Source organism: Siphateles boraxobius, unplaced genomic scaffold, assembly GCF_051911475.1.
Source record: "Siphateles boraxobius isolate OS27281-9 unplaced genomic scaffold, OSU_SipBor_1 56, whole genome shotgun sequence".
Taxonomy (NCBI): Eukaryota; Metazoa; Chordata; class Actinopteri; order Cypriniformes; family Leuciscidae; genus Siphateles; species Siphateles boraxobius.
In genome coordinates this window covers 9,762,741-9,790,554 of record NW_027509182.1, presented here as the reverse complement: position 1 = coordinate 9,790,554, position 27,814 = coordinate 9,762,741, and the positions used below count along the sequence as shown (strand labels likewise).

The 27,814-nt window shown below is 39.4% G+C and overlaps 1 protein-coding gene across 1 annotated transcript; it reads right to left on the bottom strand.

The window, feature by feature from the left end:
- Nucleotides 1-1,682: 1,682 nt before the first annotated feature.
- LOC143714808 (uncharacterized) lies at nucleotides 1,683-27,475 on the bottom strand. The gene is made up of 34 exons (XM_077206244.1): nucleotides 27,406-27,475; nucleotides 27,139-27,339; nucleotides 14,286-14,369; nucleotides 13,069-13,568; nucleotides 12,677-12,911; nucleotides 12,585-12,635; nucleotides 12,388-12,482; nucleotides 12,087-12,134; nucleotides 11,591-11,969; nucleotides 11,191-11,367; nucleotides 10,659-10,753; nucleotides 10,328-10,375; nucleotides 9,832-10,210; nucleotides 9,442-9,618; nucleotides 9,142-9,267; nucleotides 8,928-9,022; nucleotides 8,610-8,657; nucleotides 8,114-8,492; nucleotides 7,717-7,893; nucleotides 7,407-7,532; nucleotides 7,191-7,285; nucleotides 6,873-6,920; nucleotides 6,377-6,755; nucleotides 5,977-6,153; nucleotides 5,667-5,792; nucleotides 5,450-5,544; nucleotides 5,132-5,179; nucleotides 4,636-5,014; nucleotides 4,239-4,415; nucleotides 3,467-4,054; nucleotides 3,195-3,376; nucleotides 2,980-3,072; nucleotides 2,674-2,894; nucleotides 1,683-2,575 (listed from the first exon to the last, which is right to left on the bottom strand). Exons 1-30 carry the CDS (start codon nucleotides 27,473-27,475, stop codon nucleotides 3,963-3,965), a joined length of 5,106 nt encoding a protein of 1,701 aa, XP_077062359.1. The 3' UTR covers nucleotides 1,683-2,575; nucleotides 2,674-2,894; nucleotides 2,980-3,072; nucleotides 3,195-3,376; nucleotides 3,467-3,962.
- Nucleotides 27,476-27,814: the final 339 nt, after the last annotated feature.

The following is a 27,814-nucleotide window of genomic DNA, read 5'->3' as shown; positions in this document are numbered from 1 at the left end:
AACCTTGAGTACATCAGATCCACTGAATGATTAAACTCAAGGGAGGCCCGGTGGGCACTTTTTTCCGGTCGTTTTGATTTTTCCATCTCCTAGCGTCCGGGTTCTAAGAACATTAAACCTGACGCATTGTTCTGTGTTTTTGACTAAATGCCCACTTTCTCCCGAGCCCATCTTACCACATAAACGTATGGTTTTGATAATGACTTGGGAGATTGAGTCGAAGGTCCGCACGGCCTTACTTGGGGTAACGCCTCCGCCCGGGTGTCCACCGGAAGTTTTATTCATGCCTGAGTTTACAGCCCGACGTTATTTGATGGGTTCATTGTTCCAAGGTGGCTTGTCATCCGGGGGTGAGTCGTACCATTTTTCTTATAAAGCAACGGTTCTGGTGGCAAACTATGGCTTGTGACACGTCATTTTGTATTGGCCTGCTCGGTTTGCACCAGTTGTAAGACTTCCAATCAACTCCTTGCCGGTCTCTTTCAACCCCTGGTCAGACATTGCAATAGATTTCGTCACTGCCCTCACTCCCTCGCAGGGCAACACGGTGGTTTTAACCATGGTGAACAGGTTCTCGAAAGCAACTCCTTTCATTCCACTGCTCAAATTACCCTCTTCCAGAGAGACCGTTGTAAGGCTGGAAAAACTGGAAGAGAGGGCTATTCTCTGAGAAAACAAAGGAAATTAATATTTGAACTCTCTTGCTATATTACCATCCTCATTCGAGACACGATCACACTTGAGTTGATCACCTCCCAATTTACACATCATTCCCTTCACCCATCCCTACCTGAATTCACCCAAGAATCTATATAGTTTAATGTGAATAATTATCATATCGTATTACACGTTTGATATCATTTGAAATGATAGGTTGGGGAGTCTTCCAGGCAAATGGTCTCCGGCAAGGTTCACGTTTTTTCTCTTTATTCCAGAGCATTTGATGTTTTGTATCTATTATCTTTGAACTGATTGTGAAATTGGTATGATAAATTTACCTGACATAATAAATTTTAAACATTTGATTTTATTCTAACTGGCTCTGACATTATTTTCAGTAAAGAGTTAAAAAAGAATAGTCAAACATTCGCTCACATTTATTGATGCACAGATATCATTAAAACCTTTTCATTCATGGAGTCAGATGAAATAACGAGTTATATGAAGAAATGTATGTAATTTAATCAAATTACTTTGCCACGCAGAATACAGTAACACACAGAGACCTTCACCCGTTGTATCGGAAAACCTCCATTGGGCCGATTTAGACGGGCTTACATCTTGATAGCTGTCATAGACCATATTTTTCGCATTCAGAAAGCCTCCCGACGGACGTGGTCTCGGACAAGGGACCCCAGTTTGTATTCAAATTTTGAAAGGAATTTTTTCATTTATTGGGGACGAAGGTAAATCTTTCCTTTAGGTTAATGGTTCCATCCTCATAGCAACGGTCAAACGGAGAGGGCCAACCAAGATTTGGAACGAGTGTTGCGATGTTTGGTGTCTATTGAATCCACCCTCTTGGAGTCAGCATCTCACATGTGTTGAGTACGAACATAACTCGTTACCAGTATCGTCCACAGGCCTGTCTTCGTTGAATGTAGTTACCAGCCACATATTTTTCCGAGTCTGGAATCCGAAGTTGCGGTTCCCTCTGCCCACGCCTTAGTTTGTCCAGACGTGTCAACACAACTTGAGGAAGGCCAGACAGACCCTTGTCTAGGTGGGCTTGTGCACCAAGGCTCGGGAAAAAACTGGCAGGACTTTCCATAGCACAACCCCACTCAATGACCTCCCTTCTCTTGGTACCTGTAACAGTAAAAGGTAAAGAAGTGAAGGCGGTATTGGATACAGGGAGCACTTACAACCTGATACAGGAGAACCTGTGAAGACAGTTGGGAGGAGAGGCTTCATCGGGCACTCCAGTTTCCTCTCAAAGATTCATCATGACTGATGGAAAAGTTCACTAGGCTATGCATCAGGAAACAAACAGTCAGTTATAAGTGGCATGATAAAGTATGCAGTGTGGACACCTATATAATGAAGGACGCCCACCTGGCTTTTCCCATTATAGCTGGCTTGGAATTCTTGAAAGCCGCTGAAACCATCGTGGACGTAGGCCAAGGCAGATATGGCCTGAAAATGGAGCGCGGTTATATATTTACTACCCTACGCCTTACCTCCAACCTGGGAACTAACACTCATTTCTCAGAACCCTCAGAAGGATCTGAGGTTGATCCAGGCTGGTCCTAGTCCTCGTCCCCAAACCTGACGGTTCCTGCAGGTTCTGCGTGGACTATAGGAGGCTTAACAGAAAGACCATACCTGAAGCTTATCCAATGCCGCTTATTCATGACATCCTGGAATCCATGGATGGCGCCACCTGGTTCAGCACATTGGATTTGAAGTCAGGATACTGGCTGGTGGATATGGAGGAAGGGAGTTAAGAGAAAAACGCATTCATCACCAACCAGGAGCTATTCCAATTCTGTTCTATGCCGTATGGGCTCAGGAATGCCGCATCCACCTTCCAGAGGCTTATGGAGAAGGTCCTGGCAGAATTGAGAGGCAAATTCTGTTTGGTATACATAGAAGACATTGTCATCTATTCATGATCATTAGATGAACACATACAACATCTGAGCACTATACTACCAACCATGCATCTCTTACCCTTAACATGAAGAAGTGTCATTTCTTTAAACGACAGTTAAAGTTCCTTGGTCACATTGTCTCAGTAAAAAGAGTGGAGGTTGACCCCGAAAAAACTCAGGCCGTTGCTCAGTATCCTTCCTCCAAAAGACCTTAAAGCCATCCAATGCTTTTTGGGATGAGCAGGGTGGTACCACAAATTCATTCCCCATTTTACAGACATCACTGCTCCTTTAAATCACCTGAAAAAGAAGGAAGTAAAATGGGACTGGACCCTGGAATGCCAAGCGAGCCTTGATACCATCAAACAGGTGTTGCAAGACCCACCTGTATTGATGCAGCCTGACCTCAACCAACCTTTTCAGGTGCATACTGATGCCAGTGATGTAGGACTGGGAGCTATTCTCACCCAGCAAACACCTGAGGGGGAAAGAGTAATAGCATATGCTTGAAGGACATTACAAGGAGCAGAACTAAATTACTCCACATCGGAAAAAGAGTGTCTGGCTGTGGTCTGGGCGGTGGAAAAATGGAGGCATTACCTTAAAGGGAGGCAGTTTGATATCTACAGCGATATCTACTCTAACATGGGCCTTCAATAGTCCCAAAACATCCTCTCGATTGACCCGGTGGACTTTTAGGATGGAGCAGTTCAACTTCGAAGTAAATCACAGGAAAGGATGTCTCAACCTAGGTCCCGATGCCTTATCTGGAGTCTGTCAGTCTGTGGAAGGAGATGATGTGCACTTGTTTGTTTGTTCTGCTTTGTATGATACATAATTACAAGTAATATTTCTGGAAATGAAGATCTAACCTTGTTGAAAGCCATCTTTGTTCCACAGGGTCTTCTTGGACATGTACAGGTCATGTCTGCCTGGATAGTACCCGCACATCAATGCAGCGTCTGCATTGGTGTGTGGGACAGAAGCCAATGAAATGGCAGCATTTTGTTGAGACAGATGGGAGACATCTGATTATTACATTAAACTTCATACATGCTCTCTTTGATCGAGAATCAAGTTACTGCAGTATCCGAATGACTGTCTTTTGTTACTTTGTTCTGTTTTGTATGATACATAATAACAAGTAATCTTTGTGGAAATGAAGATCTAAACTTGGGACAAGCGATCTTTTTTCCAGAGGCTCTTCTTGGGCATGTACAGGCTGTGTCTGCCTGGATAGTACCCGCACATCAATGCAGGGTGTGCATTGGTGTGTGGGGACAGGGAGTTCTGGAGCTGGGGCGGCCCGTCCGGTCATTAGGTGTAAAAAATTAAAAAAAATTAAAAAAATAAAAAATTATATATATATTACTTAAACCAGTTGTGGAGACAGACATTATCCAATTCAAGCCGCTTCTCTGGTTTTCTTTGCAGGAGAGAGCAAAGTAATTCGCAGCATTCTGTAAAGAAAGAGAAGAGAAGTCCTATTATTATCTTAAACTTCACACTCGCTCTCTTTGATTAAGAGTCTAAGCTGAAAGATCTAAATATTACTGCATTACCCACACAACCAATTTGTACTACTTTGTTCTATTTTGTATGATTTAGAATTACAAGTGTCCTTTGCTGAAATGAAGATCTCACCTTGTGACAAGCCATCTTTGGTCCAGAAGTTATCATTGAGCTCGTCCGAGTCTTCTGACTCTGGAAATTGCCCACACAGCAGTGCAAACAAGAGTATCCCGAGTGACCAAACTGTCGCTGGCTCCCCGTGATACTCGCCGTTTAAATCATACTCAGGGGGGCAGTACGGTTTTGTGCCTGGAAGACAAAGATGTTGTTTGATTTATAAGCTTGTATTAAAGTAACATTTTGACTAGCTATTCATTAGCACGGAATACATTTTTGGATGCTATTGATTCACAATGGTGGATCCCATTACATGATGCTTTTTAAGAACTTGACTCATTCAAGTCGAACGGCTTCTGACCCGTCATCAAAGTTTGAGACCCACATTACAGCTCTGAGAAATAATACATACCAGGAAAGGACGTGTATCCCGTATTGGTCAGGATTTCGCTGCAACCAAAGTCAATCAATTTGACTTCCAGGGTGTACGGGTTAATCAGCAGGTTTTTCAGCTTTATGTCGCGGTGCAGCACTCCACGATGGCAGCATGTTTGAGCTGCGAGTGTTGCCTGCTGCATGATAACGGATGCTATGTCCTCTTCGATGGTGCCTTTGTGGCGGCCTAGAAATTCAATCAAACTCTCACAGGGTGTAGGCCACTCTAGAACCATAATGTATCGCTCAGGCTCTTCGTCCCAGTCCAGAAGCTGGATGATCTGGGGAACCCTGTGGCCTTTGTTGGCAAGCATTAGCAGACCGATCTCCTGTGGAACGGGTTCAGGATTACCCTCCTAGAAGAAAGACAATTCTTATGATCTTACATGGAGAAAAGATGTAGACCACTACTAAACTACTGACAATATCAGTTGGTCTATTGAAAAAATGACTGAGAGAAACAGAGTACTTACAATGTCGATCCAATCTATACCCACGTTGTCAGCGAATTTCAGGGCCACCTGATCAACAAAACAAAAAATGGATTTGTTTTAGAATTAGTTACAATATGTGTGCAGAGTTCAAATTTCAGTCATTAACCTTAAACAGACATGTTCAGTCTCATGAATTTAAATTCTAAGCATGTAGAGCATGTCTAACAATTTAAACAGGTCTGAAAGGTCAAGTGGTCTAAGTAGTGAACATAAGATAAACTGAGAATGCTTGAAAAGAGTATAAGATAGGGCAAGAACATTTTGATAGACAAACAATGTAAAGAAAATAAGTAATACCTCAAGGCCATCTTTCAGGCGAGTCCCAGCATAAACGCTTCCAAAGCCTCCTCCACCGAGCTTCCTGCCGATTTCATAGCTGCAGAAACCGACGTCTGTTAAAAGAAAAAAAAGAGGAGTTGACATAAAAAAACTGCTTTGTGCCTGAGTAAAGGCAGATATTGTATCAAACGTGTGTTTGTCTTGTGTTATGTCAGGGTTATGACAGTAAACTTACCAATAATCTCATTATCCTCAGGCTGACAATTAAAATACTTAAACCAGTTGTGGAGACAGACATTGTCCAATTCAAGCCGCTTTTCTGGTTTTCTTTGCAGGAGAGAGCAAAGTAATTCGCAGCATTCTGTGAAGAAAGAGAAGAGAAGTCCTATTATTATCTTAAACTTCACACTCGCTCTCTTTGATTAAGAGTCTAAGCTGAAAGATCTAAATATTACTGCATTACCCACACAACCAATTTGTACTACTTTGTTCTATTTTGTATGATTTAGAATTACAAGTGTCCTTTGCTGAAATGAAGATCTCACCTTGTGACAAGCCATCTTTGGTCCAGATGTTATAATTGAGCTCGTCCAAGTCTTCTGACTCTGGAAATTGCCCACACAGCAGTGCAAACAAGAGTATCCCGAGTGACCAAACTGTCGCTGGTTCCCCGTGATACTCGCCGTTTAAATCATACTCAGGGGGGCAGTACGGTTTTGTGCCTGGAAGACAAAAATTTTGTTTGATTTATAAGCTTGTATTAAAGTAACATTTTGACTAGCTATTCATTAGCATGGAAGAATTTTTTTGATGCTATTATTGATTCACAATGGTGGATCCCATTACATGATGCTTTGTAAGGACTTGATTCATTCAAGTAGAACGGCTTCTGACCCGTCATCAAAGTTTGAGACCCACATTACAGCTCTGAGGAATAATACATACCAGGAAAGGACATGTATCCCGCATTGGTCAGGATTTCGCTGCACCCAAAGTCAATCAATTTGACTTCCAGGGTGTACGGGTTGATCAGCAGGTTTTTCAGCTTTATGTCGCGGTGCAGCACTCCACGATAGCAGCATGTTTGAGCTGCGAGTGTTGCCTGCTGCATGATAACGGATGCTACGTCCTCTTCGATGGTGCCTTTGTGGCGGCCTAGAAATTCAATTAAACTCTCACAGGGTGTAGGCCACTCTAGAACCATAATGTATCGCTCAGGCTCTTCGTCCCAGTCCAGAAGCTGGATGATCTGGGGAACCCTGTGGCCTTTGTTGGCAAGCATTAGCAGACCGATCTCCTGTGGAACGGGTTCAGGATTACCCTCCTAGAAGAAAGACAATTCTTATGATCTTACATGGAGAAAAGATGTAGACCACTACTAAACTACTGACAATAGCAGTTGGTCTATTGAAAAAATGACTGAGAGAAACAGAGTACTTACAATGTCGATCCATTCTATACCCACGTTGTCAGCGAATTTCAGCGCCACCTGATCAACAAAACAAAAAATGGATTTGTGTTAGAATTATTTACAATGTGTGTGCAGAGTTCATATTTCAGTGATTAACCTTGAACAGACATGTTCAGTTTCATGAATTTAAATTCTAAGCATGTAGAGTATGTCTAACAATTTAAAAAGGTCTGAAAGGTCAAGTGGTCTAAGTAGTGAACATAAGATACACTGAGAATGCTTGAAAAGAGTATAAGATAGGGAAAGAACATTTTGATAGACAAACAATGTAAAGAAAATAAGTAATACCTCAAGGCCATCTTTCAGGCGAGTCCCAGCATAAACGCTTCCAAAGCCTCCTCCACCGAGCTTCCTGCCGATTTCATAGCTGCAGAAACCGACGTCTGTTAAAAGAAAAATAAGAGGAGTTGACATAAAAAACTGCTTTGTGCCTGAGTAAAGGCAGATATTGTATCAAACTTGTGTTTGTCTTGTGTTATGTCGGGGTTATGACAGTAAACTTACCAATAATCTCATTATCCTCAGGCTGGCAATTAAAATACTTAAACCAGTTGTGGAGACAGACATTGTCCAATTCAAGCCGCTTTTCTGGTTTTCTTTGCAGGAGAGAGCAAAGTAATTCGCAGCATTCTGTGAAGAAAGAGAAGAGAAGTCCTATTATTATCTTAAACTTCACACTCGCTCTCTTTGATTAAGAGTCTAAGCTGAAAGATCTAAATATTACTGCATTACCCACACAACCAATTTGTATTACTTTGTTCTATTTTGTATGATTTAGAATTACAAGTGTCCTTTGCTGAAATGAAGATCTCACCTTGTGACAAGCCATCTTTGGTCCAGAAGTTATCATTGAGCTCGTCCAAGTCATCTGACTCTGGAAATTGCCCACACAGCAGTGCAAACAAGAGTATCCCGAGTGACCAAACTGTCGCTGGTTCCCCGTGATACTCGCCGTTTAAATCATACTCAGGGGGGCAGTACGGTTTTGTGCCTGGAAGACAAAGATGTTGTTTGATTTATAAGCTTGTATTAAAGTAACATTTTGACTAGCTATTCATTAGCATGGAAGAAATTTTTGGATGCTATTGATTCACAATGGTGGATCCCATTACATGATGCTTTGTAAGACCATGACTCATTCAAGTCGAACGGCTTCTGACCCGTCATCAAAGTTTGAGACCCACATTACAGCTCTGAGAAATAATACATACCAGGAAAGGACGTGTATCCCGCATTGGTCAGGATTTCGCTGCAACCAAAGTCAATCAATTTGACTTCCAGGGTGAACGGGTTGATCAGCAGGTTTTTCAGCTTTATGTCGCGGTGCAGCACTCCACGATGGCAGCATGTTTGAGCTGCGAGTGTTGCCTGCTGCATGATAACAGATGCTACGTCCTCTTCGATGGTGCCTTTGTGGCGGCCTAGAAATTCAATCAAACTCTCACAGGGTGTAGACCACTCTAGAACCATAATGTATCGCTCAGGCTCTTCGTCCCAGTCCAGAAGCTGGATGATCTGGGGAACCCTGTGGCCTTTGTTGGCAAGCATTAGCAGACCGATCTCCTGTGGAACGGGTTCAGGATTACCCTCCTAGAAGAAAGACAATTCTTATGATCTTACATGGAGAAAAGATGTAGACCACTACTAAACTACTGACAATAGCAGTTGGTCCATTGAAAAAATGACTGAGAGAAACAGAGTACTTACAATGTCGATCCAATCTATACCCACGTTGTCAGCGAATTTCAGCGCCACCTGATCAACAAAACAAAAAATGATTTTGTTTTAGAATTAGTTACAATATGTGTGCAGAGTTCATATTTCAGTCATTAACCTTGAACTGACATGTTCAGTTTCATGAATTTAAATACTAAGCATGTAGAGCATGTCTAACAATTTAAACAGGTCTGAAAGGTCACGTGGTCTAAGTAGTGAACATAAGATACACTGAGAATGCTTGAAAAGAGTATAAGATAGGGCAAGAACATTTTGATAGACAAACAATGTAAAGAAAATAAGTAATACCTCAAGGCCATCTTTCAGGCGAGTCCCTGCATAAACGCTTCCAAAGCCTCCTCCACCGAGCTTCCTGCCGATTTCATAGCTGCAGAAACCGACGTCTGTTAAAAAAAAATAAGAGGAGTTGACATAAAAACTGCTTTGTGCCTGAGTAAAGGCAGATATTGTATCAAACTTGTGTTTGTCTTGTGTTATGTCGGGGTTATGGCAGCAAACTTACCAATAATCTCATTATCCTCAGGCTGACAATTAAAATACTTAAACCAGTTGTGGAGACAGACATTGTCCAATTCAAGCCGCTTTTCTGGTTTTCTTTGCAGGAGAGAGGAAAGTAATTCGCAGCATTCTGTAAAGAAAGAGAAGAGAAGTCCTATTATTATCTTAAACTTCACACTCGCTCTCTTTGATTAAGAGTCTAAGCTGAAAGATCTAAATATTACTGCATTACCCACAGAACCAATTTGTTCTATTTTGTATGATTTAGAATTACAAGTGTCCTTTGCTGAAATGAAGATCTCACCTTGTGACAAGCCATCCTGGATCCAGAGGTGATAATTGAGCTCGTCCAAGTCTTCTGACTCTGGAAATTGCCCACACAGCAGTGCAAACAAGAGTATCCCGAGTGACCAAACTGTCGCTGGTTCCCCGTGATACTCGCCGTTTAAATCATACTCAGGGGGGCAGTACGGTTTTGTGCCTGGAAAAATAGATTTTTTTAGTTTGTATAAAAGCGACATTTTGACTAGGTATTCATTAGTATACAAGAAATTATTTGATGCTATTATTGATTCACAATGGTGGATCCCATTACATGATGCTTTGTAAGACCATGACTCATTCAAGTCGAACGGCTTCTGACCCGTCATCAAAGTTTGAGACCCACATTACAGCTCTGAGAAATAATACATACCAGGAAAGGACGTGTATCCTGTGTTGGTTAGGATTTTGCTGCACCCAAAGTCAATCAGTTTGACTTCCAGGGTGTACGGGTTGATAAGCAGGTTTTCCAGCTTGATGTCGCGGTGCAGCACTCCACGATGGCAGCATGTTTGAGCTGCGAGTGTTGCCTGCTGCATGATAACGGATGCTACGTCCTCTTCGATGGTGCCTTTGTGGCGGCCTAGAAATTCAATCAAACTCTCACAGGGTGCAGGCCACTCTAGAACCATAATGTATCGCTCAGGCTCTTCGTCCCAGTCCAGAAGCTGGATGATCTGGGAAACCCTGTGGCCTTTGTTGGCAAGCATTAGCAGACCGATCTCCTGTGGAACGGGTTCAGGATTACCCTCCTAGAAGAAAGACAATTCTTATGATCTTACATGGAGAAAAGATGTAGACCACTACTAAACTACTGACAATAACAGTTTGTCTATTGAAAAATAGACTGAGAGAAACAGAGTACTTACAATGTCGATCCATTCTATACCCACGTTGTCAGCGAATTTCAGCACCACCTGATCAACAAAACAAAAAATGGATTTGTGTTAGAATTATTTACAATGTGTGTGCAGAGTTCATATCATTTCAGTGATTCACCTTGAACAAAAATGTTCATTTTCATGAATTTAAATTTTAATCATGTAGAGCATGTCTAACAATTTAAACAGGTCTGAAATGTCAAGTGCTCTAAGTAGTGAACATAAGATACACTGAGAATGCTTTAAAAGAAGAGAGTGATTCGAGTATAAGATAGGGCAAGAACATTTTGACAAACAATGTAAAGAAAATAAGTAATACCTCAAGGCCATCTTTCAGGCGAGTCCCAGCATAAACGCTTCCAAAGCCTCCTCCACCGAGCTTCCTGCCGATTTCATAGCTGCAGAAACCGACGTCTGTCAAAAGAAAAATAAGAAGAGTTAACATGAAAGCTGCTTTGTGCCTGAGTAAAGGCAGATATTGTTTAAAACGTGTGTTTGTCTTGTGTAATTTCGGAGTTATGACAGTAAACTTACCAATAATCTCATTATCCTCAGGTTGACAATTAAAATAATTAAACCAGTTGTGGAGACAGACATTGTCCAATTCAAGCCGATTCTCTGGTTTTCTTTGCAGGAGAGAGCAAAGTAATTTGCAGCATTCTGTAAAGAAAGAGAAGAGAAGTCCTATTATTATCTTAAACTTCACACTCGCTCTCTTTGATTAAGAGTCTAAGCTGAAAGATCTAAATATTACTGCATTACCCACACAACCAATTTTATTACTTTATTACTTTGTTCTATTTTGTATGATTTATAATTACAAGTGTCCTTTGCTGAAATGAAGATCTCACCTTGTGACAAGCCATCTTGGATCCAGATGTTATCATTGAGCTCGTCCAAGTCTTCTGACTCTGGAAATTGCCCACACAGCAGTGCAAACAAGAGTATCCCGAGTGACCAAACTGTCGCTGGTTCTCCGTGATACTCGCCGTTTAAATCATACTCAGGGGGGCAGTACGGTTTTGTGCCTGGAAGACAGAGATTTTGTCTCTTGTATAATAAGCCTGTATTAAAGAAACCCTTTTGACTAGACGTTGATTAACATGGAAGACATTTTTGATGCTATTGATTCACAATGGTGGATTCCATTACGTGATGCTTTGTGAGACCTTGCCTCATACAAGTCGAACGGTCTCAAACTCATCATCAAAGTTTGAGACCCACATTACAGCTCTGAGAAATAATACATACCAGCAAAGGACGTGTATCCCGCATTGGTCAGGATTTCGCCGCAACCAAAGTCAATCAATTTGACTTCAAGGGTGTACGGGTTGATCAGCAGGTTTTCCAGCTTTATGTCGCGGTGCAGCACTCCACGATGGCAGCATGTTTGAGCTGCGAGTGTTGCCTGCTGCATAATAACCAATGCTACGTCCTCTTCGATGGTGCCTTTGTAGCGATCTAAAAATTCGATCAAGTTCTCACAGGGTGTAGGCCACTCTAGAACCATAATGTATCGCTCAGGCTCTTCGACCCAGTCCAGAAGCTGGATGATCTGGGGAACCCTGTGGCCTTTGTTGGCAAGCATTAGCAGACCGATCTCCTGTGGAACGGGTTCAGGATTACCCTCCTAGAAGAAAGACAATTCTTATGATCTTACCTGGAGAAAAGATGTAGACCACTACTAAACTACTGTCAATAGCAGTTGGTCTATTGAAAAATGTACTGAAAGAAACAGAGTACTTACAATGTCGATCCAATCTATACCCGCGTTGTCAGCGAATTTCATCGCCACCTGATCAACAAAACAAAAAATGGATTTGTGTTAGAATTATTTAAAATATGTGTGCAGAGGTCATATAATTTCAGTCATTATCCTTGGACAGACATGTTCAGATTCATGAATTCAAATTCTAAGCTTGAAGAGCACGTCTAACAATTTAAACAGGTTTGCCCTAAGTAGTGTACATAAGATACACTAAGGAGAGTGAGACAAGTGTAAAACAGGGCAATTAAAAAATATATATTGTAAGTAAAATAAGTGATACCTTAAGGCCATCTCTCAAGCGAATCCCGGCATAAATGCTTCCAAAGCCTCCTTCACCGAGCTTCCTGCCGATTTCATAGCTGCATGAACCGACATCTGTTAAAAGAAAAATAGGAGGAGTTGACATGAGTAAAGAGAGATATAATATCAAAAGTTTGTCTGTATTGTGTTATGTTGGAGTCATGACAGTCAACTCACTAATAATCTCATTATCCTCCAGTTGCTTCAACTGAGGTGATACAGTGTCCCCTGTCGGTCCGACATGGGGGACATTGACTAAACAGTCTGACGTGGCACAGACTGTAACTTGAGGGACATCATCTCTACAGTGTGATATTGCACAGACTGGAAATTGAGGGACATCATCTCTACAGTCTGATATTGCACAGACTGGAAATTGAGGGACATCATCTCTACAGTCTGATATTGCACAGACTGGAAATTGAGGGACATCATCTTTACAGTCTGATATTGCACAGACTGGAACTTGAGGGACATCATCTCTACAGTCTGAATGTGCACAGACTGGAAATTGAGGGACATCATCTTTACAGTCTGATATTGCACAGACTGGAACTTGAGGGACATCATCTCTACAGTCTAATATTGCAAAGACTGGAACTTGAGGGACATCAATACAACAGTCAGCCACATCCAAGTCTGGAGCTGATGTGGTACTGACTGGGACTTGGGGGACGTCCACACTGCAGTCTGGAAGGACTGGAACTCGAGGAACATTGGCTCTATAGTAGGCCACACCTCGGACGGGAACTTGAGGGACATTGGCTCTATAGTAGGCCACATCTCGGACTGGAACTTGAGGGACATTGGCTCTATAGTAGGCCACATCTCGGACTGGAACTCCAGGGACATTGGCTCTATAGTAGGCCACATCTCGGACTGGAACTCTATAGTCGGATGTGGCACAGACTGTAGCTTGGAGGACGTCAACACTCAAGTCAGTCGCAACACAGACTGGAGTTTGGATGGTATTGACATTAAAGTCTGAGAAGACACAACTCAAAGAGTTGAGGACGTCGGCACCCCATTCTGACGAATCTCCGACTAAGTCCTGGAAGGCGTCATCACTCCACTCGTCGTCGACTTCAGCATGACCAGGTTCCTCTGCAACGCTGAGGAGTTCAGGCTCGCTGGTACTGGTGACATGCTGAGAAGTCTGATCTAAAGGGGGAAATCATATCAACCAAAAGATGGTTTTAATGAAATACTATTAATAAAAGATTGCATAACCGTAGACATTACTATACACTAATATTGCTACAACTAAGGTTGCTGTAAATTATGAAGCGAGTTTTGGGGCATTCACACAGGTCTAATTCATGTATTCCGCTTTCTCAGTTGTCAGTCAGTAAGCACATGCAGGAAAGTTCTGTTCTCTGTTTAAGTGTCAAATTAAAAATAGTTCAAATTTCAAAACATACACCAAGACCCATACATTAATTTTCATTCAGTTGTGTCTGTGTGAATATTAATTGGGCAATCCAGATGTTGCTTGGTAACCCTTTAGGTAACGATACATGCTCAAATGTAGAATTCATTAATTTGCCATCTGATTAGCACAACATCTTCATTTTCAGACAATGAATTTGGCCTAATGGGCAAACATCACGCGGCATAATTAATAAATAATTAGTATTATTCTTGAGCAATTTCACCTTGGTAATACATTTTAATGTCTGTTTAAAAGGCATTTACGCATCTGTCATTAAAGGTGTGTAGTGTCCATTATATGTCAAGTATATCATGTTACTGATTCTCTAGTAAAGGTTTTCAATTTATGGTTGAGCATTATTATTATTATTTATTAGACTTTAAAAACAGAACTTTACATATTCTACATATACCAATAACATTGACATGTCTGATCCTCTTTCTTACCTTGACTAGAGCTGGTCTCATTGGTTTTTGCCTTCCTCTTGCCTTTCTCTTTTTTGTGTAAATTGTCCACACTGTCAGAAACATCTACACATTTAACACAAGATATGTTTGAACCCATTTTCAAATGCTAACAAACTACGCTGCAAGAAATGCCAGTAGAAAACGGTCAGCAAAGTAATGAAGAGAATGTGTGAAATTGTGCTTTAATTGACCTGTATGCGACTGTGACGTCACGTTCTATATCGCATTCCTATGCAGGCTGGTCACTGCGTCACTGGTCATCGTCACTCTGTGGGCGGGGCTTCTGCGTAACTGACAATTTGATGTGCATTAAATCTGAAATTACCCAGGTTTAATCGGATTTCATGTAAACTAAACTCTTTTTAATAATGATGTCTAGCCTGAAAAGATCAGACTGAGACACAAATACTGTATAACAGCAGCACGATTAATCATTAAAAGATCGTGATCTCGATTCAAACAAACACGCGATATTACGTATACAACGACTCAGCTGTGTCTATTAAACATTTGAAAAGTAAGTTAATAGCTATAACGTTACTATCATAGCGAACATTCAAATCTGCATTTGCGCAGCCGCTGAAGAAAGCAATGTTATCTTGTCGTCAAACATACACTTAACTCGTGGTTGATTAAACCAAACCTTGCTTACTCGAGGTATGCTGGTTCTAAATACTCATCCGGGAGTAACATCAGCCAAACTTGAGTATGTTCACAGTTAACTCGCATCCTCTACGAATCGACGAGTCACCATGGAAACGGACGTTAAGAACAAGCGCGCCATTCTACTTTCTTCTTCTTTTGTTTAATGCCGATTTACATTCTTGGTAAATATATCGCCACCTATTTGGTGGTTGTAATCATTTTTTAATCTTTCATTTTAATAATCTTTTATCACTGTGTATAAAAACGATATTGTTTGTTTAATGCTAATTATATAATAAAAAGAAAGACTGATTCAACTAACAGTCCGTGCTTGCAAAGATAACATGGCTGTGAAGTTTATTTTTTATGTTTGGTCATTTTGCTTCCATATTCCTTGAAAGCTAACATATATCATGTATGTTTTTATTATATAAACACATTATAGCATAGAAAAAAAGTCAAAATAATTTATGTTGTCTTGTTTTAATAGTGCTTTTTTATATATCAATATTACTATTTATAGTAGCCTAGTATTGTGTGCAGTCTGTCATGCCCACTGGACTTTGTTTTCAGTTTGCATTGTTTCCGTAGTGAATTTTGTTGTCATGGGTTCAGATTAGTTGTTATTCAGTTGAGGTGTGTGTCATTAATTATCCTTGTTTGCACGTGTACCAAAGTTCCTGTTTCTGTTCATTGCTGTCGGTCTCTTCTGTGTCTTCTTCATTGTGTTTGTGTACTTTCTACAAGATCAGAGTCTGAGGGAAGCCCGTTTGACCAGGTGTGCGAGGCGGCTGTACCAACTAATGTCGTGGGAGTCCCAGTGGAGTATGAGAGGATGGGAGCGAGCCCCACACTCCCGCTATTGAGAGTTTGGGCTGGGTTATCCAATGGACATTTTATGGACACAGGGCCAGGGGCCAATGCACACATAAAAAAATGTTTTCCTTTTTTTTTACATTTCTGATAATGGAGTGGCTCTAAGTGTAAATAGCCTGTTTATTTTGGCTAAAAGACGCAGTCCACTTTACGTCTGCTGTGGAGTAGGCCGTAGGGAGTGTGGCACCAGCATGTAGTCTTTGACACATTCGACCAGAGTACAAAATCGCCTTTTGCCCATCACATATCTTATCGGAATGGCATTTATTTTAAATAAAAATGAAGAAAATACTTGAAAAGTGGAAATAAAGTGCCCAGCGACTGTTTAATAATAAAGTGTTTATCGGTTAGGTTTGGTGTAGGGAGGGCTTTATTGTCCCAATGAGTCAGCATCCATTTAATAATTTTATTAAATATAGTCCTTTACACTCTATTACTGCATCCTGTTAGTGTACAAAAACACTGAGGTTATTGTTATTGATCAAAATAGAGTAGATCAACTTTTGAAAGGAAATAAAAATTATATCAATTACATCGTTCCGCCAGTGGGTGGCGACAAGTGACTGTTTTTGTATTTGTCATTGAATCATTAATCAAAATCACTGATTCACCCAGAATGAAATAAGTGATGTCTTTATGAATGAATCATTGAAGCATTTATTCAAATGAATTAAATATTTTTTTAATGGACTGCAGCAACTAACATTTTGTCAGAACCTCTAGTAAATATATTATATATTGTTTAGTTGTCTTCAGAATCGTGCTGAATTGTGATCTCTGTTTTAAACAAACAAAAAATTGTGCAGCTCATTGAGTAAAATAGCATCATAACCTCATGAAACAGGTTGTGAGAAGGAGGGGAAGACCAACATTGATGCACTTTAAATTCTGGGTGGGAAAATAGAATCAGCAGTCCTCAAAACAAAAAAGTATATAAAATAATAAACATCACATTTCAACCCTTTTAACCATTATTTTAAGAAAATGGATGAGTCAATATTATTATATATTCTAAACACATTATTATCCAAATTGTTGTGATTTTTAGAATGCAAATTAGCTTCCCAGAAAACTGGATTCACCTTTAATGTTTAGTAATTGTTGATTTTCAAAGCACTAAACTGACACTAAAGGTCGTCATGCAAAACATATTGCAGTTTTCTTTAACCTGAGGACAAATATTTTTAAAAAGTTTATTTGTGATGTCTGTTAAATTTTGAATGCACCACATTTGTAGATTCTTACAAAGTGTATCTTTAATTTAGCCAAAATCCAAGCAGAGATAGTGTTCATAAATACACAATTCATAAATGTTGTTAATTGACCTTTCATGTTCCCATCTTGATTGAAACTCAAGAAAAAAAAGTTGTATGGATCTCTGCTGAAAACATTGTTAATGGCTGTTGTGTCCTGTTGACGGTTCGCAACCATACCTTCCATCCATATCTGGTTGGGTGTAAGATTTGATTCAGTACGTAGCCAGTGACTGTTCCATGCTGCTCTGAAAGTGTCCAATCTTTCCTGAATGACTGGCAGGCAAACTCGGTGTACAGAAAATCTGTGTATGTCATTGTCTGGATCCAGAATTTGCTCATCCTAAAAGGAATGAAGCAGCTGGTAGAAGTATTGAATAACCTGGGTAAAAACATCTCTCCAGAGCCTTTCGATATGCTGGTTGTGTACAGATCTTCCTGTGATGTGACTCCTCCGTTCATCACCATAAATCAGATTCATAAGCAAAGCGACCTGAGTGTTTTCTCCACCACTGTCAGACCTCACTCTGGATGGAAGTCCATACTGAATTGTTGCTCCAACAAAACTGGCCAACACTTTCAAGGTTTGCTCTTAGGTAAGTGATGACTCGTGAGTGTCCATCAATCCCTCCATGTGTCACTATTCCCCATCTGTGTACATAAATTAAATTATTAAATTTTGCACAAATATTGTTTACACCCCCTTTTTGAATGATTGATCTCAAAATCATGCATGAATCTGCAGGATCTGGAGAATTTGAGTACAGTAGACAGTTTTACTGCTTGGGTTAAATAAGGAACTAGTAAACAACTATCAAAGAATGTGAAAATATCCAGGTAACAACAGAATATTAAGAATCAAAGTGGGTGTGAACTTTAGAATGGTTTTATAAATCCAGCAATTTTGTCTTGAGTATACAGATGTAAACGTCTGTTATGTGAAATAGCTTATTCTGGGCAGGAAAAGAAAAAAGAAAAAAAAGACATGCAATTTCTTTTTCATCATTTAATTGTTAAAAATAACATATTTGCACATTCTGCAAAGTGTATGCAAACTTTTGACCACAACTATATGTGACAGAAACAAAGTGTGTGTGTGAGAGAGATTGAGTGTTGCAAATATAAGAGAGTGAGAGTGTTTAAAGTGTATGTGTGAGAGAGTGAATGTACAATGGATTTAAGTGCACAGATGAAATGTTTAAGTTAATACCTTATAAGGTGCATGTGCCCATCTATGTGCTGTTTGGATGCGGGACAAAGTATGTTCGTCTTGCAACAGCACAGCTCCACCGTTCAGCTGCTGCTGCTGGGTTAATTTTACTGAGCATTTTACGCACACGTTGTCTTTGTACATGAATCCCCTCAGCTGACAGGTATCCTTGCATCATCTGTTTTGAAACAGAAACTTGTGAAAACAGAGTGCTTGTTCATGTTTGATTAGAAACAATAATGCCCCACATTAATGTTAACAAGCCAAGTAAAAATCTGCAACTGAAATTTAATCCAAACTATGTCTACAGTTGCAAATACACGTTGATGCCTTTTTTAAGCCTGTAAATGTCTCACATGCACATCATTTTACTTATTTCATCATCAATTTGGGTAAATCGGTCCCTCATTCATATTCCCAGCTAGGGCACGGAGTTTGTGGTACATGTAGGAGGTTGAGCATCCAAGCATCCTTGCCATGGCCTTGGCTTTGAACCCCTGCTTAAGCAACAGCTGCAGTTGTTCCCTGGTCACGTCTAAGCTTGGTCTACCCCTTGAACCTATTGAACAAAGTACAACAAAACAAACTGAAATTTTTCTTGATTAGTCTCTTTAATGATGAGCCTTGATTGGCTCATCATTTTGTGCCAAATATCATGACAGAATTGTCAAACAATTAAAAAATCACATTTCTCAATGCAATATTGCAAATAATTTATGTCTTTCATCATCTTCCATACATAATATTGTTACAAGATTCAGGGAATCCAGAGAAATCTCAGTCTGTGTTGGGTAAGGCAGTAGACCTCTGTTGAATGTGCGTGACCTTTGAGCCCTCAGATGGCATTGCACAAGATACCATCATGGTACTCTGTTAAATACAGACGCATGTGCTCAGGAGTAATTTGGAAAACCATTTTCACTGAACACAGTCTGACGCTGCATCAAGAAATGCCACTTGAATCTCTGTTACGCAAGGTGAAAACTTTACATCGGTTCTATGTGGAGATGCCGGCGAGTTCTCTGGGCCTGAGCTCATCTCAGATGGTCTAGAAGACAGTGTTTCCCAAACTTTTTTCAGTCGAGGCACCCTTTGAAAATTTTTAAAAATTTGTGGCACCCTACACTAGTGTTGTCACGATACTACTTTGATACTATACCTTGAAATGTATTGATTTTCAATACCACAGGGAATAACTGCCGTATATAGGCCTACTGCCATATAGATATTTTTTAATATTATCAATTTTTTTGTCCATCCATTTAAAGTCTAGGAAATCATTAATTTCTTCTGCAGAGAAGCACTTTACATGATGACATATTTAATTAAGGCTTTTATTCATAATTCAGTAAAACATTGCTCAATTACCATTGCAAATCTCACCTAAATGTTTGCTCACTCAGTGTAGGCCTGTTTGTGTTTTTATATTGGGATAATTTTGTTATAATTGCACAAGATAGCTTGTTTTTAATATATTTTATAATGTAATAATTTCACAGTTAATCTCCAAATTAATGTATAAACAACATAAAGACAGTATATTTTAAATAATTGTTTAATGGCATCTTTTTTATGAATGAAGCCCAGTATCACTGATACCAATACTGCTACTGATGTCAGGAAATACACAGAAATTGAATAAAGTTATCAAACACTTTACAGTCTTCACTGCATAAATGATAAATAAAATATAGATGAATCCTTATTAAAACTACAAGCGTTCTTTAGTCAAGAGCAGTGAGTAATTTTCTCTGTTACCTGTTCTTTGATTCTGTTGTCACTGCTGCACTTGTTTATCTCACACGCGTCCCATCTTCTCACAACTCTAATTTAAGATTTTAACTAATTTAAGACTGCTCTCATGACGATACTCAACAAAACTGAAATTTTCGCATAACTGTGTGTTATTATTCGTTCAAGCACGAAAGAGAAGTCGATTCTGGCACGCGATGCGCGTCGTCCTGTGTCAGCAGGACATTCACAGACAGCGCGTTCTCTTTTGTCTTTTCGCGGTTGCATGGTTTAAAAGCATTTGCATGAATAAGAACTTGATTATATAATGTAAGGCTAGCCAAAGGATGACAGAAAAAACGGATGCTACTTTAATTGTGTTAAAATATTTTTTAACGCGTAAAACTGAAAAACATTAATCGCACGCGTTACTACCGTTGACAGCAGCACGGACATAACCGATGTGTTTGTGAATATTCGGCAAGACGGACGTTGTGACAATGTTTCGTGTGTATTTGACCGTAAGCGCAACAAGCCATGAAAAAGAGGCAGCTTTATGTGTGGACGCTGGGAATGAAGCACGAGAATGAAATCATGCGGAACCCCCGCAATTCAACGAACGCAGAAAACTTATGATTTGCATTTTTTATTATAAATTTGTGTGCATTATTTGTTGTTATTAGACGCTTCCGACGATGCGAGATTGATGATACATTAATTAATTTTTTTTACACATTTTAGCAAATTAAAAATGTTTAATGGAGTTTTTAGACGGCACCCCTGCTCTCACCAGAAGGCACCCCAGGGTGCCGCGGCACCCCGTTTGGGAAACGCTGGTCTAGAAGACAGTGGACATGTGTGCTGTGGTCAGATGAGTCCATGTTTCAGCTTGTTTTTGGAAAAAAATGGACACCGAGTTCTCAGTCCAAAAGACGAAAGGCACCATCCAGACTTTCACCAGCGACAGGTTCAAAAGCAAACATATGTGCTGGTATTGAGGTGCATCACTGCAAACGGTATGGGTAACTTGCATTATTGTGAAGGTACCATTGTCATGGAGGCATGTATTTGGATTGTACAGAGACATAAACTACCATCAAGATGACATCTTTCCTGGGAAGCAAGACAATGCCAGGCCTCATTCTGCACATGCTAAAACTGAGTGGTTTCTAGACACTCTGCGCCATAGAAGGGATGTGCCTCCTGTTTACTGCAGTCCAGATCTGTCTATTATGGAAAATGTATGACCCATCATGAAAAGGAGAATCAGGCAATGATGACCACAGACTGTTGAGCGGCTGTCTTGTATCAGACAAGATTGGGCAAATATTCCACTTGCAAAACTCCAACAATTAGTATCCTCAACTCCCAAATGATTAAAAAGTGTAATTAAAAGGAAAGGTGATGTGACACAGTGGTAAACATGCCTCTGTCCCTACTTTTTTGGGTTGTGTTGCAGCCATCAAAATCAAAATGTGTCCATATTTACAAAATACAATTATGTTGGTCAGTGAAAACATTGGAAAACATTACTTTGTACTTTTGTCAGTTAATAAAATGTTAAATAGAATGAACAAATCACAGATTCTTGATTTCATTGCATTTTACAAAATGTCCCAACTTTTTCTGATTTGGGGTTGTAGTAAAAATGCAATTACGACCAGTAAGGCTGGGTACAATTTAAGGTAAAACGGCTTGCCATAGTGTTCTCTACATTTTCATTCGGTTAAGCTCTCTAAAAAGGTCTTTAAATGTGTTTAACGTTATGTTGTTATGTTGACAGGGGGCTTAAAATCCAGACTGTCCGGCCAAAATCCGGACGTATGGCCACCCTAGAGTCAGAGAACTCTCATTGTCATTGTCGTTATTGAGTCATATGTGTTAGGGCTGTATATTATTACAATATATCAGGTTAGAATACTTATAGTATATTGTTATTATTAATTATAGTTGGTATATTATAGTCTTATTTGGATTGCTTTGGATTGTTGGATCTGGACTGCTTTTTGTCTTGGATTGCCCTTTTGGATTTTTTTGCGACTCTTCATTTTTCCTGGTAATGGAGCCGGCAAGAAAGAGGAGATCCTCCAATGTCTGGCCTCAACAAAAGCATCAGTATCCTCATTTATACCAGCTGGCACTGGCATTTTTGTGTTCCCCTGCATCTTCTTTTCCTTGTGAAATGATATTTTCCAAGGCTGGAGAGGTTTTGTCCAAGAAGAGGTCTAAACCCCAACACAAAAATTCTGTTTCTCAATAAAAATCTGTTGTAATCCTTCCTTCACCCACCCACCCCAAACTGCAGTGTTGCAGTTTGCTCCTCTATATCCCCAGTGCCATAAGCACAGCACTAAAACTAGTAACAGTTCACTGCACAAACCCCCCCAGAAACAATTCTTATTTTTTTTCCACCCCAGACTATTCTGTTGCAGTTTACTTTATTACACTCCCTCCACCATAAGCACTGCACTCAACAAAGTGTCACTTTTGTTGTTCATACTGTCACTATCCAAACAATTTATGAATAATTAATTGACTGTGTGTGTGACAGTTGTCTCTGCACAAGTAAATTCAGACAGAGAAAGATAGGCTACATATTTCATTTTATACCCAGGCAAAGGACACAATTCTGCTCAGGTCTTTTTATTATTGCAAATGAAAGAAGAAAATAAATTAATAAATAAATGAAACAGAAGGGGGGGGGGGGATTAATTAATTTGTCTGCTACTTCTTTGCACAGTAGCTAGGTGTCACTAGTGAGCAATGCTGAATGAAGCTTCGAGTAATGAACCTTTGGGTGAAGCAATGGGTTACGAGGTCTCAGTGGTTACGTTGACGTTTTAGCTTAAATTGTACCCAGCCTTACTCGTCGTAATTGCATTTTTACTAGTAAGAATTCAATTATAGAGCTCTCTAATTCAATTATTACTAGTAAGAATTACAATTGCAGAGCACTCTAATTCAATTAGGAATTAACAGGCGTCTGTCAAGTCATGAAATTACCAAAACATCACAAATATACGTAACTGACGTTTGGTTAATTTTGTAAACTTAGGAGACCATATGCTACTGACGACGTTGTCAGTTGGTAATTTGATGGTAATGAAATTAGACATGCGACGTCAAGACTATGTTGTTGTTGGTGAATCCCTTCAGCCACCCCTACCTGAATTCACCCAAGAATATAGTCTAATGTGAATAATTATCATACCGTATTACACATTTGATATCATTTGAAATGTCTCAGTGCGACTGGTACAAAGATCTCATTCCCAAAGAGTAAAACAACAGGTAATAAGAGTTTAGAGATAACTTTCACATAAAGACGGGTGGGTCTTCCAGGCAAATTGTCTCCGGCTCTCAGCAGGTGTAAACTCAAATCAGGTAATAAGGAAAATTACCACTGTGAACTCATGTTTACATTTGAAAAGAGGTTTCTGCCTTGGTCTGTCTATATTATGAAATGCACCAGGGTAGGGTTGCACCAGCCATTCGTAAGTTCTTTCTTAAATTGGAACGTAAAGTCCACACTAGAGGCTTAGTAACTACCAGAGCCATATAGAGAGAGAGTTGCGACAACGGAAGTTCTAAATGCTTGGTTGTCACGTGATTCGCGTAGACTTCAGATAGTTCCAGTAAGTGCTTCGGCGCCAATTCAAATCAATGGAGTTAGAGAGCAGAACTGTGATTTTTGGTAGTTTGTAGTCAATAAATGCGTTGGTTTACAATATGTATATAATACATTGACATTTGGATGTAGTATGTGTATGTAGTTACAGCAATATTGTTTTTAAAAGATACAAGTCTGCTAATATTTAATGTTTATTGTGGTCAACCAGCGTTGCCTGCCTTTAACATATTTTCTGGCTAACTTTACCTTGGTTAAAGACCGTTTTGCAGTTGTTTTGAAGAATTTTTGTGTTCTTAAACGTGTATGTTATTTAAGGGTTATCACGTAATGTTCACTATGGTTTCACAAGGACAGGAGACTTGCAGGAAACAGGTGATTGTCTTAAAAAGCCAATCCAAACAAGTAAAATGTAAAATTGCATTCATCTTAATGTTTACAATGCTTATGCAAGCTTATTACTATATAAATGAATACATATTTTATAGTCCTGTTATATCTTAACCCCCCAAAATGTCAGGTTGTGCAACTATCCACACAAATGAACAGACTAAAATACTAATTTAAATGATGTTTTAATTATGGTAATTACAGTATGCACGATAAAGCATTGTCCAGAGGAGCCTTAATGATCCATGTAGATCTCTATCAAATACTGGTAAAAACTGCTTTCAAGTATGAGTAGGTTGGTACACTTTCAGGTGAATTTAAACACTTAGAAATGTTCACAACTGAAACTTGTTTAAATACATTGTTCATGACACAAAAATATACATTACATCAGTTTTGAAAAGATTTAAAAACATTTATTTGTTTATTTGTCTATGACCTATATATATATATATATATATATATATATATATATATATATATATACACACACACACACTTTTGCACTGATTTAGCACAAAGGGATTTATAAATGTCTAATAAACTGCACGTCAAGCATGTTGTCTGTCCTTTCCTCTATGTTGTTCTTGTACTGTCCGACACAGAGAGCAGAAATATGCTCAAGTCAGGAACAATCTAAATAGAACTAAACATTTTGTGCTAATCATACTTAGGTGTATCTGCACTTTTTCACAAAGACCAACACTGGGAAGTTTAATGTTTATTAAAAAAAAAAGGAGCAAGTAAAGTCTTGCAAAATCCAGGGAGCTGAGACTGAAGGTGAGGGTACAGAGTCAGCGCAGACCGCAGAAACACAATGAATAAAAAACTGTGATTTGATCTAGAAAATGGCTTGTTGCCGTTTTAAGCATGGTTTTTAATCTTACTTATAAACTTTCATCTCCCTTTCCCATCAATACAAATCAGCTGAGCTGAAACGTAATAGACAGGTAGGCTAATAGTCAACAGAAACACAATGAATAAAAAACTCGAACCATACGTTTTTGCTTACTCAAATATGAAATCTAAAATAAGGATTTTTTCCCGTTATTGAACATTTAATATGGAATGAAACCGATATTCTCATTTAATCAATTACAACTATCACACTCCCCAATGTTATATTTAACCCCTGTTTAGAAGTCTTTTCCCTCTTATTACACAACAAAGGATAAACATGCATTAATAGAACGGGTTTAACCATTAATAGGCTGTTCGTGGTTTGTTATGCGGTATTAACTTTATCCAAAGACCTTCATTTTACCTGATAACGTCCCTTAAAACTACTAATTTAGAGAGCAATAATCAACTAGCATGCTTTAATACATAAGTTAATTTGATTCAGATGTACTGATAATATACAATCTTATTCTTTAAACGTCTTACCTTATAAAAGTGCATCACAAACGGACTGTTCTGCTGTAACTCTGCCGCGCTGCTGCTACTTCCGGGAACTATTGAGAGGCTCCGCGAGCCGCCATTGCAGTAAAAAACCGTTCCATTGAAGTCAATGGAGTTGTCGCAACTCTCACTCTATATGGCTCTGGTAACTACTAGCTAGTTTGTAACTAACTCTGTACTATATTCCGTTGCACCATTTGTTCGTAAGGCAGAACGTAGTTAGTAGGTCGTAAGCTCTCCGTAAAGTAATGCGTAGTCGCATAATATGACGTTTAGTCTCGATGAACCAGTAGCATCCTTCAAATACGTGAGCAGAAGTTGTGTTGAATTGCTGTGAATTTCAGTTTATCCTTCATTCTAACAACTTTTGCCTCACGTTACTAACTGTAAAAATAAGTTTCCATTAAATACGATACTTGATCATGAATAACATAAGTGTTTTTATATGCAAATAACATTCAGAAACTGTATTTGAAATGAAATAAGTATCAATAAATAAATATTGATATAAAAAACATAACATATTAGTACGTTTATGGATTATGACTGATATGCACAAAATGGACCGATGCACACAGCGGCGCTGTTTAGGACGGATTGGTGTTAAAGAGAGCCGCTAACAAAGTTATCTTTTCACGTAATGTTCTCTCTCTTAAAATGTAAGCAAGTGTAAATGTCAGCATTATGTCTAAAGAATTGAAGTCTGTCAGGTAAAAGAAGAGGCAGTTATTGATGCAGTTTAGTCTGTCTGATATTTTATTCCAACCGTTACTCCTGATCGAAGGCTGCCGTAAATATTTATTTGGAACGTAGAGTTACATTTAAACTAAGTTTAATGGTGCAACGTAAAAATATTTAGTACTTTCGTAAGTTGTAACTTAGTTCCCATTTACGTCAAAACTAGGCTAAGTTGTAACTTACGCACAGCTGGGGCAAACGGCCCCAGGAAGCTCGGGGCGATTCTGTAACCCAGACTAACACTTCGCATCATGACATAATGTCAAGGTTCACATCTTTTCTCTTTATTCCAGAGCATTTGATGTTTTGTATCTATTATCTTTGAACTGATAATGAAATAAATTGGTATGATACATTTATCTGACATAATAAATTGTAAACATTTGATTTTATTCGAACTGACTCTGACTATTCTTTTTCACTCTTTACTAAAAATATTTTCAAACATTTGCTCACATTTATTGATGCGCAGATATCATTAAAACCTTCATTTATGGAGTCAGATGAAATAAAGAGTTATATGAAAAAATGTATTTCATTTAATCAAATTACTTTGCCACGTGGAAAGACAGTAACACACAGAGACCTTCACCCGTTTTATCGGAAAACCTCCATTGGGCCGATTTAGACGGGCTTACGCCTTGATAGCTGTCATAGACCACGTTTTTCGGATTCAGAAAGCCTCCCGATGGACATGGCCTCGGACAAGGGACCCCAATTAGTATCCAAATTTTGAAAGGAATTTTTTTATTTATTGGGGACGAAGGTTAGTCTTTCCTCTCGGTTCCATCCTCAGAGCAACGGTCAAACGGAGAGGGCAAGCCAAGATTTGGAACGAGTGTTGCGATGTTCGGTGTCTTCGAATCCACCCTCTTGGAGTCAGCATCTCACATGAGTGAGTAGGAGCATAACTCGTTACCAGTATCGTCCACAGGCCTGTCTTCATTTGAATGTAGTTACCAGCCACATATTTTTCCGAGTCTGGAATCTGAAGTTGCGGTTCCCTCTGCCCACGCCTTAGTTTGTCCAGACGTGTCAACACAACTCGAGGAAGTCCAGACAAACCCTTGTCTAGGTGGGCTTGTGCACCAAGGCTCGGGAAAAAACTGGCAGGACTTTCCATAGCACAACCCCACTCAATGACCTCCCTTCTCTTGGTACCTGTAACAGTAAAAGGTAAAGAAGTGAAGGCGGTTTTGGATACAGGGAGTACTTACAACCTGATACAGGAGAACCTGTGAAGACAGTTGGGAGGAGAGGCTTCATCGGGCACTCCAGTTTCCTCGCAAAGATTCATCATGACTGAAGTTCACTAGGCTATGCATCAGGAAACAAACAGTCAGTTATAAGTGGCATGATAAAGTATGCAGTGTGGACACCTATATAATGAAGGACGCCCACCTGGCTTTTCCCATTATAGCTGGCTTGGAATTCTTGAGAGCCGCTGAAACCATCGTGGACGTAGGCCAAGGCAGATATGGCCTGAAAATGGAGAGAGGTTATATATACTACCCTACGCCTTACCTCCAACCTGGGAACTAACACTCATTTCTCAGAACCCTGAGGTTGATCCAGGCTGGGACAATTTATATAAAATATTAATAATTATATTTTTACATTGCACATGTTCATAAAC